The 16,158-nt window shown below is 34.3% G+C and overlaps 1 protein-coding gene across 1 annotated transcript in view; it reads right to left on the reverse strand.

Annotated features, from left to right (window-relative positions):
* LOC117284325 (phosphatidylinositol 3,4,5-trisphosphate-dependent Rac exchanger 2 protein-like) overlaps nt 1–16,158 on the reverse strand; it is a 48,263-nt gene that overhangs the window by 6,156 nt on the left and 25,949 nt on the right. The window contains exons 6-7 of the mRNA XM_033759062.1: nt 13,286–13,419; nt 7,492–7,595 (exon numbers count right to left, since the gene is read on the reverse strand). Coding sequence (XP_033614953.1) covers nt 7,492–7,595; nt 13,286–13,419 — 238 coding nt within the window. The remainder of the gene's footprint in view (nt 1–7,491; nt 7,596–13,285; nt 13,420–16,158) is intronic.

Below are 16,158 nucleotides of genomic sequence, written 5' to 3' on the forward strand. Positions count from 1 at the left end.
TTATTTTGTCACTCTAATATTCCCTGTAAATAATATTCTAGGTTTCGGAGACAGACTTTATCACACAGAACATTTCTCTAGTATTTAATTATCAGGAGAATAAAAATAAAAAGAAGTCAATGGAATACACTACATATATTTACCTAAGCTGCAATGAATGGAAACATACAAATGACAAACCATTATGATGGTGCGTGGTTAAAACATAGTCTTCAAAACCACATCATTCCAAAAGTTCACTGACAGGATTTTGGTTCTACTTTGCAACTAACCTCTAAGAGACTTGTCAAATTTTACTGTGGTATCAGAGAAAAAAAAAAGTCCACAATTATCTGAAAGGCCATTAAAATACTCCTTCCTTTTCCCACTGCATACTCTGTGAGGTCAGATTTTTATTTATATTTTTCAACCCAAACAACATATAACAACAGATTCAGCAAACGTTACACACAAAAAAGACTTGTTAACATGTAAAAACATTGTTTCTCTTGTTACTATGTTTTTGTTTTGGAAAGAAATTAATTTTCATTAAAATATATTTATGCTATCAAAAAACCATATCATTCCACATAATTTACAGGAACAAAAGCTCAGAGAAAAATTTTCTTGAAGGGATTTGACATGTAATTGTCTTACTCAATTCCTCTTAATTTTGACTAAATTCTTATGTTGGATTTACAAATGCCAACAGCAAATATTTCACAGTGGTCTGCCCAACAGCAGGTAGAAAATAATGAAGTAACTTGTAAGCAACTTTACTAGCAGGACAGTTCATGCCAACCATTCTAAGATGGGGGAAGGATGACAGAGGTCTAAATCAGCATCCAATTAAAATAACAGTTTTCATCTGTCTCCCTTGAAAGCCATTAAACAGCAATGACCAGTCCACCAGGGACAAGACACAACCATGTTCAATGACTTTCTGGCACTTTACCTAATGTGGTGTTCCCTCTCTCAAATGATTTATTTTATCAAGTTTTGAGTAGTCACAGATGAATTGGCACTCATTTTCCCACAATCTGGTTCTCATAGTCTTTCCATTAGTGCCAAAATAACCATGCATTATCTGCTGTTAGAAAATCTCCAAATCACATTATCAAATAGTGCTGGGGTCTGTAAAATTTCCAGGCTACATTTGAGTAAGAATTATTTCAATATTAGTCTAACATGTTCCCACCACTTTGCTTTTTGCAGCTTTCCTGGCTGTCCTGTAAACAATGGCACATTCTACAGGCTGAGCTTCTCATCCAGCTAGCTACCTTAATGTCCTTTCCATAGCACAGATCTTCTCCTACAGTAAGCTATTTCTAACTAATAATGCTATGCATTCAAACTGCCTTTGGAAATCGTACAAACTCAAAACCAGACAAGTGAGCATGGGATTGATCGCATGTGACTATCATTTCAGTGGCCAGAAACTGAGATTAGCTGACTGTCAAATCTATCTCAAACAACAGCTTACTGCTATAGTTGTAAGACTTTGAAAGAATAGCTGTGTCATATAATAATTGTAAGTGAAAAAATAATGCTCCTTTTACAAAATGTATATGCTAGCTGACTTCTATCACAGCAATTTTTAAATCATAAATCATTTTATTCATATATATGTTTTTATACCATGTATATACATATAAAATGCTTCAAAAGTAGTATGCATACTTAATAGTATTATTATCAAACATTTTATAAAATGAGAAATTGCTTCTCATCTACTTAAAAATATGTATATATAGATTAATAATTTAATCACACCACATTTTCCAACAATGTGAATGTATCAATTTCTATAAGAATTTTTAAAATTACAGTTTACTCATATAAATACTTGATGGATATTCAAAATAAGAATTAAACTTGTACAAAAGGAACAGCCTCACTAAAATCATGCAAAATCCAATAGTCACTTATCTTTAGCAGGTGTGTGTCTGCGTGTGTGTGTGTGTGTCTGTGTGTGTGTGTGTGTCTGTTGGATGCTGGGGACTGAAACCAGAGCCTCATACATACTAAGCCCACATTCTATCAATAAGCTACAACACAACCCCTCTGTCCTTAGTAGGAATTAAAACATAGTTTAAGGAAAAATAATTTATTAAATGGCAAACAGGAATTTGCAAGCTTCGATGGATCTAAAATATTAATTTTATAGAAAATATCTAAAAATGGAACTAATATTGCCATACATTATATGGAGAATATGTAAGCACAATAGTGTGTAGCATCTGATTTCTTCCAAAGCCAGAAAACTCCAAGGGACAGACTTGAATAAGTCACTAATTACTTTAAGGCTCTATGGTTTGCAAATTGCTTACTCTTAATCCAATGGTTTCATTTAATGAGATTGATACATTATAAATCTCAGTGGATATTACTGGCATCTATTCAATAAGTTTTGTATTTTATAAGATGGATAATATCCAAGTACTGTATACATAGGCTAGGAAACGGAAGAAACTGCCAAAAGGATTACTCAAAACATCAAGTATCTGATGTCAAAATGTATTCAGTCCTCATTCTGGTGATCAACAATGCGAATGTATAAATTTCTGCAAGATCTTTTGAAATTATAATTTACTCATATAAATACTTGATGGTAAGAAAATTATACTTTACAAGTAAGTCTTTGAGTTTTAAACTAACAGTAGAAAAATTTCTGGCATCCAAAATAGCACAGGATATGATTTATGGAAAACAGAAAAAGAGGGGATCTAATTTCCTTTTAAAATTCTAGAAATAGCTCTTCTCATGACTTTCTGAATTTTCAAATAAATTCTCTTAAATTAATAACATATTCAAACCTCAGTGTATCAGAACAGATTATGCTCTTTGTACTCTTCTCAAAATTGTGAAAATATTATTACTTTCTAATTAAGAATGCATTCACATAATGTAATGAGAAAATGTTATGGTGGTAAAGGTAACTATGGTTTATCTATTCAATTGGTTGAACTGGTGATAAGAGATAATGATTATCACCATTAATATTTTAAAATAATGTTTTTATTTAAATGAAGGATACAAAATTATCACAACCAGTGATAACATCATGTGATGCAAAAAAGGTCTTCCACAAAAATCCAATATCCATTCATAATAAAAACTCTGAAGAAAATAGGTACAGAAAAACCCTACTTCAAATGAATAAAAGCCATTTATAACAAACTCACTGGCAACATCATACCAGGGAAAAACAAAGTATTTCCTCTAAAATTAGAATCAAGACTGTTCAATACAATATTCAAAACTTTAGCAGGCAATCAGGCAAAAAAAAGAAATAGATGTGATATTAAAAGAAAAGGAAGAAGTCAAACTATCCTTATTCACAGATGACATGATCTTTTACATAAAAAACACAAAAAAAAAACTCTACCAGAAGACTCCCAAAATGAATAAATTCAGCAAACTAGCACATTATAAAATAAAAACACAAAAATTAATATGATCACGTACACCAACAATCAACTCACTAAGTAAGAAACTAGGAAAACAACTTTATTACAATAGCTTAAAAAGTCAAATACCTGGAAATTAACCTAACCAAGGAAGTGAAAACCACTATAATAGAAAATATAATACCCTAAAAAATATTGAAAAAAATCATTTGATAATGAAAAGATATTGCATATTGTGCAAACTTCTACCAATAAAAGGTGGAAAAATCTCAAGCCCATGTTTTAAACATGTATAAAATATAATCATAAAAAGGAAATTAAAGAAAATATTTTACCTCTATTTGGAAGCAAATTTATTTTTCTAAAAACTACATTCAATAACTTCTGATGCTTCAAATATTTTATTAAAATGACAGCTATAGTTTTCCTAATAAAGACTATCTTAAGATAAAATGTCTTACAAAGACTACCTTAAGAATAAAAACATTCATCTTATCTGAATTGAATTTGACTATTTGATTTGACCAACACTGAAATATAGACCCCATTTTCTGAAGGTCAACATTCTTGCCCTCAGCCCAATCATACAAATAAACTAGTTGTTAAGGAAGAATACAAATTATCTAGTGTTATTTTTGTATAGCTTTCCAAGTATGCAATATGAAAATTACCATGGAAATTGAATTTAGGAAGTTCAATAGCATTCTTCCTCCCCTTGCTTTAAGTTTGATTTTTAAAAATAGCATCATGATAAATTGACATCCCCAGGAAAAATCTTCTAAGAGGAATAAAATGAGAATTGAAAGCTAGAGAATGGTGGAATGAAAATCTGGCTACAAATTCAAAGGTTAACATCTTCTTTGAACATAGTAAATAATGAATAACCCTTTTGACTCTGCATGCCACATCATCATTAATTACATTTTTTCTAGGATAATATATAATTATAGTATAATACAACTAGTAAGCATTATAAATAAAATTGCACTTAATTCCCAGAAGATTTTAGCTATTTATATGTCAGGTGCAATTTAGTCTCATCTCAAATGTAATTATTTTTTCTGTTTTGAGCTACATCAATGTAATTAGTTGTCAGATAAGACTTCTCCCTTAGAAAAGAAAAACATTTTACTTATAGCCACAGTATATAGAAATACTATTTCCATAATTCAAATGAAAGGAAACCTTTTCCATTCCATTTTCCTTCAAAATTTAAAGCATACTTACAAATATATCACAACTCATTCATATTTATTATTTAATATCTAAATACGGTGCATTTCTTGGTTTGGGGTTTTGAGAACGGCAGATAAGCCTGATAGTATTTGCCCATCCCTCATTCAACTGATCTATGGTCCAGGTGAGAGAGTATTTGGTAGGTAGACACTAATCAGCTCTGCTGAGCTCTATCACATCAGAGCTCCATTCACAGAGTCTAAAGTAAGCAGATTTAAAATCTGAGCTCATCAAAAACAAATGAAGCTCCCATGATGGAAATGACCACAAAAACAAGAAAGGGAGACCATTGGTGCAGCTCTCAGACTGGCTCTTAGAAGAAATAAACAGCTACAATCAATCCTGGAACATATTTCTTCAGTGTTTTTTATTTGCTTTCTGTGGATTTAAAACCTGTGTGAAGCTTCTGTTGTCCTGTCCGTTCCTCAAGGCATGAATATGGGAGCCTAGCAAACTGAACACTAGTGCCAGCTCTGTTAAGCAGCTGGGTAAATTTGAATGGGTCAATACTTAAATCTGACCTCATTTCTATCATCTGAAATGTTAATGGAGTATATTCCATCTTCAAGATCCTATTCATCTTCAGAAATTCTATTTTTCAATTTCCAAGCCTGGCAGAAGATGTACACTTTGTGCCAGAAACCTATGAGAAGATGAGTTTCCTTGTAGGAAGCCTGATGAAGGTACCCAATTGCAGCCTATAAAGTCTTAAGAGTGACCTTGTAGCAACTGTTTTCAGCCAATTCTTGCAATATACTCTTATGTATGTTCAAGGAAGAGAATAAACTCTCCTTATGTAATATAAGGTCTAATGAATTCTTCATCTTATTTCAATGAAAGCTGAGCCTTGCAAATTTGCAGAAAGAGGCTCCATTGGACAGCTAATCTATGAGGACTAGACAATTTACAGTATCCTGTCTTTGCCCTAATTCATACCCACAAGAATCAAGACCATTCTACATGTTCCTCTCTCCAAGAACTGAGGTCCTGATGGCTAGAATACCACCAGCACCAACAGAACTTTCTCATGTGACTAAATCCAATGTCCAACAGTGGAAATGTTCTGCTCAGGTCAGGCCTTTTTGGATCTCACTCCTTCACCACCTACACATGCCTCCAAAGACCATGGGCTCTCATGGTTATTTACATGATGACCCAATTTCCCAGAGACACAGAATGTCAGTAATCATCAAAATACACTTCAACCAACAGTACAAATGGCATCGATGGTGGCAATCACAGCATCTGGAGAATGGAGCAGGAAGTGGGAAATGTGGGATAGATGATCAATCCCTCAGAAAGTAACACTAAGCCAACAAAAGATAAAAAGGAAGAAAATAATGAAAGTACCAAAGCAAAAGGGGGGATGGTTCCCTTAGAGAAAGACAGGGCCAGTAAAGAATAGGGTGGAGGTCTGAGTGCCCTTCTGTTGCTATCTGACTTCCTCACAACTCAAGTGCAAAGTGGGCTTTGGGGCATCCTTTTGAATGTTCAGATTACTGAGGCAATATAATGCCTAACATTTTGGACATATTATTCCTAATCATCATTACATAGTACTCAGCATAAAATGAATTTACAAAAAATAGTATATATATTCCCACTACAACAGAATAGCCCGCTGGGTCTACATGCTGGCATGAGAGCATTTGCTCCGTCAGTTTTCTACAGAAAGGGATGTGAAATGTGATAGCTACCTGTATCAGCTCTCTGAGCATTCCAGGCCTCTACCCCACCATCGGCCAGTGTGTAACCTCTCCATACAGTCGTGGGGTGGCTCCACACCGAGTGCCAAGTCTCAGGCACTGTTTAAGTTTTGCTCATTGGATGCCATTCCCCTTAACTGCCACAGTCTGGGTTTGCGACTTTAAATACTTGACTACTTGTTATCATGCTAATGGAATAGGGAAATGGTATATATGTGAGAGTTTGAAAATCTGTGCCCCTGATAGATAATAATATTCTTCTCCCTTCTGGGACCTCCGGATGACAGCGAAGGCAAATGGAAGGTGTGGAGTTGACCTACACTACAATCTTGTGTATAATGAATACTATAAACACGTCTCCACATGAAAATAAAAGCCATTTAGAAACAATATATTTTATTTCATCTTATTTTCCTAGTGTACCTCTGAAACTATGATTACTATCACTAGAGAAATTGAATTGTGATTCAATTTTCTAAGCACTCAATTCATAGACAACTTTTTCCAAATAGGAAATAAAATTTACTTTGACTTCATTTTACTTAATGTGTATGGCTAAACATAAGTTCATAAACTTACCTGTAAAAGTCCATACTTTCAAATTTACAAGACAACTTCACATAACAAAGTACTTAAAATGAGCACTTAAAATTAAACAAATCATCCCTACCCACAGCTGTTCTCTACAAGCATACTGATAACCGATTCATATTACTTAAAGCTGTATAGCTAAACAATCTAGTCTGTGATATTCTACAGTAAATATACTATAGGAATAAAAGTATATATCACACATATAAATTATATATGAATATAAGTTAAAGAGAGTGAATGCATTTGTCGGATATTTCTACCTCCAATCTATATACCAGCAGTGTCCTATGGAACTAAAGCAAAATGAACATTCTCAGAAAAAACACTACTCAGCTAATTGTCAACACTTTTGTGTTTTGATGTGTACATCAAATATAGCTTTCTATTTCCACAACAGTCGTGCCCTTCTTCATCTAACTTTTCTCCTCCTTCTACCTGATTGCTTACTACTCCACTTTACAAAAATATTTCTGTGGTCTAAAGCACGGTAGATAAATTGTGAAAACAGTTCTGCCTTGTGAGGGAGTCTGCTCTCAGCATCCCATTCAAACCCACTCATTGCTCACCCGTGCCGTCATCTACATTCTCCACTTCCATCACTTCTGTGTTGATCCGGCCACGAAAAAGGTATCGATGTCCATCCGTAGCGCTCTTGCTATTCTTCAATCGTCTTCAAATGAATAAAACCACGAAGACTTCGTTACAAAACTTAATGCAAATCAGTGTTAAAATAACGGATTTAAAACGGGGCACAGTGGCATATTCCTACAATCCATTATTGCAGAAACTGAGGCAGGTGATCGTAAGTTCGGGGCCAACCTGGAAAGCTTGGCAAGACCCTGTCTCAAAATTAAAATACATAAAAAGGCTGGGGGTGTAATTAGTGGTAGGATGATCATGGGCTAAATACCCAATACCAGAAACAAACAAACAAACAAATTAAAAAACTGAGAAATTCTTTGAAGAAGGCACCAATCAACATTATTAAAAGATGGTAGCACTTGGTGATCTTATTTGTGTCCTTTCATTCACAGAGATACTGTTTGCTTTTTAAAATGGAAATGAGTGCCAGTTTTTTAAATAAATCAAAGATTTAGGCAAAAGGCTGTATATATAGGTAAAAGCATGCAGCTTGCTCAATGAAGGCCATTAGCATTGTCAATCAAACTTCACGAGACACTGAAGTCTGGTTATTTTAATGTCACATTTGAGTTTCTTTTACCTTCATTTCTCATTTTTCATACTGGATAATTCCTTCTTTCAAAAGTTGGGAAACAAATTTAGTTAATTCTTCCAATCTTTCTTCAAAGAAAATGACTATGAAGAGGTTCTTAAGAACCTTACAGAAATATCCAGCTGTAAAATATTTTCCTATGTATATATTTTTGGGGGTAGGGGTACTGAGGATCAAATTTGGGACCTTGTGCTTGCAAGGTGCGTGGCAAAACCACTGAGCTAATCCCCGGCCCTTTCCTACATGGTTTTTATAATATAACTATAATTATTGAACAAGTCTCATAATATATGTATAATCCTTCCTAAAAGTCTTACTTATTCTTAAAATAAATCAAAACATTTTAAAACTTGTGTATATCTACTGTCAGTCTTTAATCTTTGAAAGTGTGTAACACAAGTAAAAATCCCAGGTTTACCAATGATATTTGTAACAATGAATGAGGTGGTTATGCGTTAGAATTACTAAATGCTCGTCAGAGAGGTTTTCTTTCAAAACGTTTTATTTTTACACAGGTAGGAGTCTCATGTGTGTGTGTGTGTGTGTGTGTGTGTGTGTGTGTGTGTGTGTGTGTATTTGACCTACACTACACATTCATTAGGTACATTTTTAAATGGCAGGATTTAATTTTCTAAGACCTTCCTAATTTATGAGGTGTAATAAAAAATACAGATGTAGGGCAGGGGATTTAGCTCAGTGGTTCCACTGCCTGCCTTGCAAGTGCAAGGACCCGAGTTTGATCCCCAGTACCAAAAAGAAAAAAAAAATACAGATGACATTTAGGGTTTTTTTTTCATCTATTACAGTAAAAGATATTTTGCCATTAATCTGCCTCAAAATACTCTCATTTATTTCACACTTATTCATTCCATCATTCTTCTCATCTTCTGAAAGGTAGATCTGGGAGTCCTCTTGTGAGTGTTACAATTCATATCTAAAATGTCCCTAAAAACCTCATGCACTACTAGGTGGGCTTTTGGTAAAGTGATTGAATTATGGGGGCTTATAGCTGATTTGCCCTTAGGAGGTTGAATCCAGTTCAAAGAGGTAAAAGAGGTAGGTCACAGGGTACATGGCCTGGAAGGGTCTATCGCCTCCTTGCTCTTCCCTTGACTCTCTCTCACTCTCTCTCTCTCTCTCTCTCTTTCTCTCTGCCTCTCTCTCTCTGCCTCTCTCTCTCTCTCTCTCATATATAGATAGATAGATATAGATATCTCCAGATAGATATAGATATTTCCCTCCCCCACCCTCTCTCCACTGCCTTATCACATGCTGTTTTTCCTCTGCCATTCCCCTCTGCCATACCACCCTCCTTTGGAACCAGAGGACTATGGACTGAAACCTCTGCAAACTGTGAGCCAAAATAAACCTTTTCTTCACTGAGTATTATGTGTAAGTACTATACCTAAGACAACTGAGAGTCTTTAGTTGTGCTGTGATGGCTTCCTCACTGTCCTGAATTGTCTCAGAATGCTTCCCTTTCATGGTCATTTTGTCTTTGACAAAGAGCTAGAATTTGTATGGTGCTAGCTCTGGTGAATAAGGTGGACAGACACACTATAATGTTTTACAAGCCTGTCTTTCCATTAGATGGACTAGGCAGGGACATTCATTGTATTTGTATTTCTCAAAAATCATACCTGGGAAAGGCATGAAAGAAGACTTCTATAACTGCTTCAGAAGAAGAAAGAAGGATGGGACAAGTGTGTTCACAGCAAAGGGGAGTATTGTCAGGGGGATTAACGGCAATGTGTCTTTTACCTTAATAAATATTTTTAAAATTTAAAAATGCACCTAATAGTCTGATCACATCTCATACTTGGCAATTATAATCATGAGAGCATACAATATAATTATTTGTACATTTATATTAAGTATATTCACATGCAGGTAATTACATATAAAATACTAGATACATATAATACAGTATCATGGTATCTTACAAGCCAATCACATTTAAAGGGCCAAATATCCTTGATAACAGTTTTAGTCCCAGTCAAAATAATCACATATATTTATATGTAAGAATCTATCTCTGAGTTCTATTTTCCAAAGTATTAATATATCTGTTTATATTCATCCTCTGAACTCTCTAAAGGCTTTGGATATTTATCTTGGAATATCTTACCTGCTGATATAAATATTTAATAGAAACAATAAGGGCCTGATATTTTTTATTCCTTAAGAAAACTGAAAAGACTGGCTTAAAAATACTTTGCTCTGCACAGTAATACTGCATATTTTCATATTTTAATTCTGTCACATTTGCAATAGCAGAAAAGCTAGAAAACAACCCTAAAGTTTATTAATAAAAGCAATAATTAAATTGTGATTTAATTCTTGACATGAAACCAGTGACATGTCATGCATCTTAAAATGAATAAATTGTTGTTGCATACAAAATGAATATTATTTTAGAAAATACTGAATGTTTAAAAAATGGCAAAAAACTAAATCTGTTATGAGGTAAATACCTCATACAGCACGTAAACAAGCCAAACTAAGCAATATCATATCAATATGTCAAATACTACCTCAGAAATCATTTCTTAAACTGTGTCTCCTAAGATTAACACCATTAGAAAGAACCAAAGGTAGGATGTCTAATCTAGCACTCCTTCCTGTAAAGAATGTAAGAGCATCAAGTTTCTGATACTTGTATTACAGTACTGTGGGACTCTGAAGAGGTTCCATTTATTCATACTTTCTGAAAGCTCTCCACATCTTAAAAATTTTTTGGTAAGGTGAAGTTTATGGAAAAGATGTAGTATTCTAAATGGCAGTGAAAGATGGTTAATTCACAGGGCTTCAGCAATACCAGGAGGGAATAAATATATTAAACTGTTCAGCTACCTCCATTTCCAACCACTATGCATTTAGTCTATACTACACATTTATTATGGATTATTTATTAAACTGTAGGAGTCTAGTTTTATAAAACTTTTCCTGCTGCTTTACTTATTTAACAATTACAATCATAAGATGATATCATATCATCATTTGTACACTGACCTTAACTTTGCAAGTGCTCTGGACTTGATAGCCAGCATAAGTATAGAAAGATTAAAATCAACTGTAATGAAAAAAGATCTTATTCTCAAACTGATGTCTTCAATAATTCTACCAAAATATGTTGATTAATGTTATAATTTTAATGAGCTAAGCACAAGAAAATTAATGACCTGTTCTACTTGTTCCTAAAGCCTATTTTCTATTAAACCCAATCTTGCTGTCAAACAGGAGGAATTTAGAAGACCATGGTAAAAGAAATAAATGGGTTCATTTTCACATCTGGTAAAAGAAAATTTTGAGCTAAGCACAATATTAACCTGCAATTTCAGCTACTCAGGAGCCCGAGGCAGGAAGATTACTTGAGCCCAGGAGTTCAAAACAAGCCTAGTACAGTGAGACCCCCATCTCAAAAATCAATTGTTTAACTCTCATTAGCATAGAGATGAAAATTAGTTATGGGGTGTGGTAAAATATGGTGAATGTTAAATTTTTTCATTTATTACACTGAAAGACATACTGCATTAATCCTCCAAAACTGCACCCTTTTCCTTTGGACACTCATCCTATCATTCTTGCCCCTTTATGAAGCAATTCCAGAAATCCTTGCACGTCCTTAGTCTAGCTGTCTTGGCTCACCTGATGTCTTCAACTGATTCAAAACACTTACCTTTCAATGTCATTTTGACTTTGGAGAACAGCCAAAAGTCCCACAGTGCAAGACCCAATGAATAAGACACAGGACAACTATATGGCTTTATTTGACAGAAATTGCCATAGACATTTGAGCAACATGGGATGATCAAAAATTATGGTGAACACCTACGTTTTAAAAATTTATTACAGTAACATTGTCATTAATCTTTCTCAAAATGTTGCCCCTTGCCTTGGACACACATCCAATCATTTTTAGTACTATGTCTCTTGCTCTAATAAAATTTTTGGCCTTTTGAATTCTGACATTCACTGTTTTTTGTTTGTTTGTTTTTTACCGGGGAATCAAACTCTGGTCCTTGTGCTTGCAAGGCAGGCAGTGGCACCACTGAGCTAAATCCCCAGCTTCACTATATTTTTTAAACACTGTTTATATTTTTTTGGCTCTGCTCCTAGCTTGCTCCCTTTCATGAAGGTACACCTTGTAGTCCTGTTTTCTCACTTCATGCTATTGCATTTTTGAATTAATATCTCTTACCAGAAAACTCTAATACTGCAATCCACATGGGTGAAGTACCATATATCATCAATATAATCACGGAATTTTCACTAACTTGCTCTGGGCATCTTGCTGACCTGGGAAAACTCATGTCAAGGCATAAAAAATGATGTTCTCTCAATTCTGCCTAATAAATCAGTTTTGTGTCTCTCATTTCAGTCTACCAGAAAATTCTCACTTTTAGTTTCTTGGCTTCTGAATTTAGCATAGACAATCGCTCAAAAACCTGCACTTTCTACCACATATCTTCTCTGTCAATGAATAGAATACCATCTCACTAAAATAAATGTGCCCTAGCTGCAGTTAGTGTCTTAAGAAATACTCAAGTCAGGTGCTGCTAAGAAAACAAACAGGACCTTAAAGGACAGAAAAGTGATTGCTGTACTAGGAAGCAGAGCAGTTTCTTTGACATAAGAAGCTTAGATGAGTAGAGTGGACTAAAGAAACACTGAAGGCTACTGAGAGAAAAATAAGAAGTTTAGTTTCAAGAGCTAAATGATCACTTACTCTGTGTGCAGCAGGTAAATACTAAATTCTCTGTATAATGGAGTTAATAGAAAAAGTACGTGGGTAGGAAAGGCTAATGCCGTAAACTACATGTGCCAGGAGCCTGGACGGAAGAGGGGGAAGTGGTTGGGACACAGGACTGGGGATCACGGAAGACACTCAAACCTCTCCTCTAGGCTCTGAGACATACAAGTCAAGAGCCAACACCTCTCCTTGAGGGAGCTTAGGGAGGGGCATCATGAGATGACAATGAGATCCAACAGGAAGACGCAAGGAGCAGTGGGAAAAGGCTAGGATCTGAAGCAGGTTACTGGGCAGAAGCTGACTTCTGGGAAGTACAGAGGAAAATGTGAGATGCACAAGGCATTTCTAAAGTGTGACTCCTTTATTATCTTACCTGTGTTTTCTTTTGCAGTACACCAAAAGATTATCAAAAAGAAAAAACACCCGTTCTTGAATGTTTCCCGAAGAAATTTTCAGCAAAACTCCACACATTAGCATTTCAGTGCAGGTGTCAGTAATGTTGGACCCCTGAGTTAGGGAAAACAAAAATGGCAATGTCTGATTACTTGGCCAAAACTTTTGTATGTAATTATTCTTATCCTTAAAAATTATACTTGCTTTTATTAAGAAGCAATATATGCACAGGACAAAGTTCAAACAAGTCAAGTAGCCATAATGAATGTAGGGCTCCTCCCATATCCAGTTACCTGGCCAGTTCCAGCAGACACTGGATCTGCTTTCAGACAGTATGTACACATGCACACATAATCTAGGTTATCTGTGCTATTCTGAACAGAGACAATTCATAATCTTTATGCCCATATTTTTCCTTTCTTGTTTATTTTCCCCAGTACAGACTCCAAGGACACATAAGAAATCACATGAAACTGCCTAAATTTTCAGCCAGTATCGATTTATATATTCCTTCCTAGGAGGAAGAAAACAATATAAATAAAATCAAAAATTATTTAAAGGGAGCAAAAAAAAGCTTTACATGATTTATAGGCACACTTATTGATTAAGTAAGCCTTTACTGAGTGCCCTCCAAGATTACACGATTGAGTGAGAAACCTGATTCTTCACGAAGACCTAACCTATAGACACTGAGAGGAACTGAGAAGGAAGAAGGCTGGGTCCTTGAATCATCAACAGCAGAAAGCTGCCCACTGAGCACAACACACACATTCAGTTTCTTGTATAAATAGAATTCAAGTGTCTATTTTGAGTCATTATAAAAATTAAACACTATTTGTTTCTAACTAATGCACTTAAGTGGTTAAAAAACAAAAGAATTGTCAGTACAGACATGCAGATAATCTCTGCAAGAGAATTTCAACTTTAAATGTACCTGATTTCTTTTACTTATTTTTTTTTAATTTTTTTGACAGGGTTTCCCTAAGTCCCTAAAATGCCCAAGGTGGGCTCCAACTTGTGGTCCTCCTGCCTCAGGACCTCCTCTCAGTCTGGTTTCATTTAGCATGGAGGCAAATTTCTCATTCTTATTTAAATCAATGATTCTTTTTTATTTTTATATTAAAATTTAAGATAATTAAATTTTAAATTTCATATTCCCACAAAGCTCATTGTTTTTCTGATCTATTTTTAAAATTTAAATTACAACTCATACCTATGATAAGGTACCTCTAAGAGTTAAAGTTAATTAAAATGAAATGCTATTATCTTAACCTAGTTGTTTATATTATAAACACATCTTAAATTTTAAATATTTACCTTTTTATTTCTTTTTATCCAATAGTAGATGCATAAATGGAGATTTGGCCAAACTTTCTACAGTTTCATGAATATAATTTGACTATACAAAAATTAACTTTAGTTTCCTTTTTACGTTTTAGTCCTATTGTAATTTTTTCCTCAGATAGGGATATCATTTCTTCTAAAGAAATAATAATAAATCATTGCCCCTGGAATTGAAATTTATATTCATAGTTTATGACAATCTTTTTTTTTTTTCTGGTGCCAGGCATTGAACTCAGGCCCTTTCACTTGCAAGGCAGGCAGCAGAACCACTGAGCCAAACCCCCAACCCCATGAAAACCTTTGCTTGTCATGAACACAAGCCAGAGTACAGGAAAGGTGTGTAAGTTTTTAAACTTCTTTTATACTACTCTATATTTCATCATTACTGAATATTATTAAACCTGCATGTTATTTTCACCTGGTTGGTATTGTCTTTTCAGTTTGAAAAATCAATGCTAATTTTCATTTCTAAATATCTGTATTTATCAAACATATATTTAGTCACTGAACAACCATGTATAGCAAATAACTTATCTAGGTGAATATTAAACATTTATTACATTTCTACATTTCAGGCAAAGTTTTACATATGTTCTCCCAGTATAAATCTCTACCAAGTTGGTCTCATCAGAATATGAAGATATTGATTAGTTAGCTGACTGTATTTAACATTAGAATTCATTAACACCAGGGTCTATCTTACTCATTTCGTCAACTGAATGTTGAATGTCAATCAGAAAAACACAGACTGACTGCAGGGAAAAACCTTCAACACTGAAAAAGATGAAGGATAACACAAAGCCATGAAGTTCCTCACTCACATGAAATACACTGACCAACAAAGGCCTAGACTCATTCATGGTAGAAGAAAAGAAGACTGACAAGAAAGACAATTTGATGGGCATTTCTAAAGAGAATAGCTTCGATATCAAAAGAGTCCCTTGAGAAAACTGATGAAGCATTTTAATACTCTTACCAAGAAAAATCACTTTAAAATACTATGAAATCAAACATGAAATGAAGAATATCATAGTTTTACCATATAATGCTTTCATAAAATATTTATCTTATGCACAAGAAGAGAAAAAAAACTCAGCATTTGATCCAATCTTTTCAAGGCTAAAATTGCTAATTAAAATAACCTGAATTCTACCTCATATAAGATAAATCAAACTAAAATATAAATAGCCATTTACCAAGATAAAGTCAATATTAACTTTTCACCTCTCCTTCTTATGAAATTTTATTCCTCTAACTAGATTCACTCTGTTTTCCTTTTCCAGCACTGCTTATCCTCAAATACTATCACTTCAAAATAGTAAAATGAATTTGCATCCAAGTCACCTGGTGTAGACAATAAAAGAAAGAAAAAACAAAATGAACAAACAAAAAGAAGTCTCCAGGCCAGGGGTTTGGCTCAGTGATTCTGCCACCTGTCTCTCAAGCACAAGGGCTGGAGTTCGATAGCCAGTACAAAAAAAAAAAAAAAAAAAAAGCACCCCATACTCG

The sequence above is a fragment of the Fukomys damarensis genome, unplaced genomic scaffold (genome assembly GCF_012274545.1).
Source record: "Fukomys damarensis isolate Sample0158 unplaced genomic scaffold, DMR_v1.0_HiC HiC_scaffold_5, whole genome shotgun sequence".
NCBI lineage: Eukaryota > Metazoa > Chordata > Mammalia > Rodentia > Bathyergidae > Fukomys > Fukomys damarensis.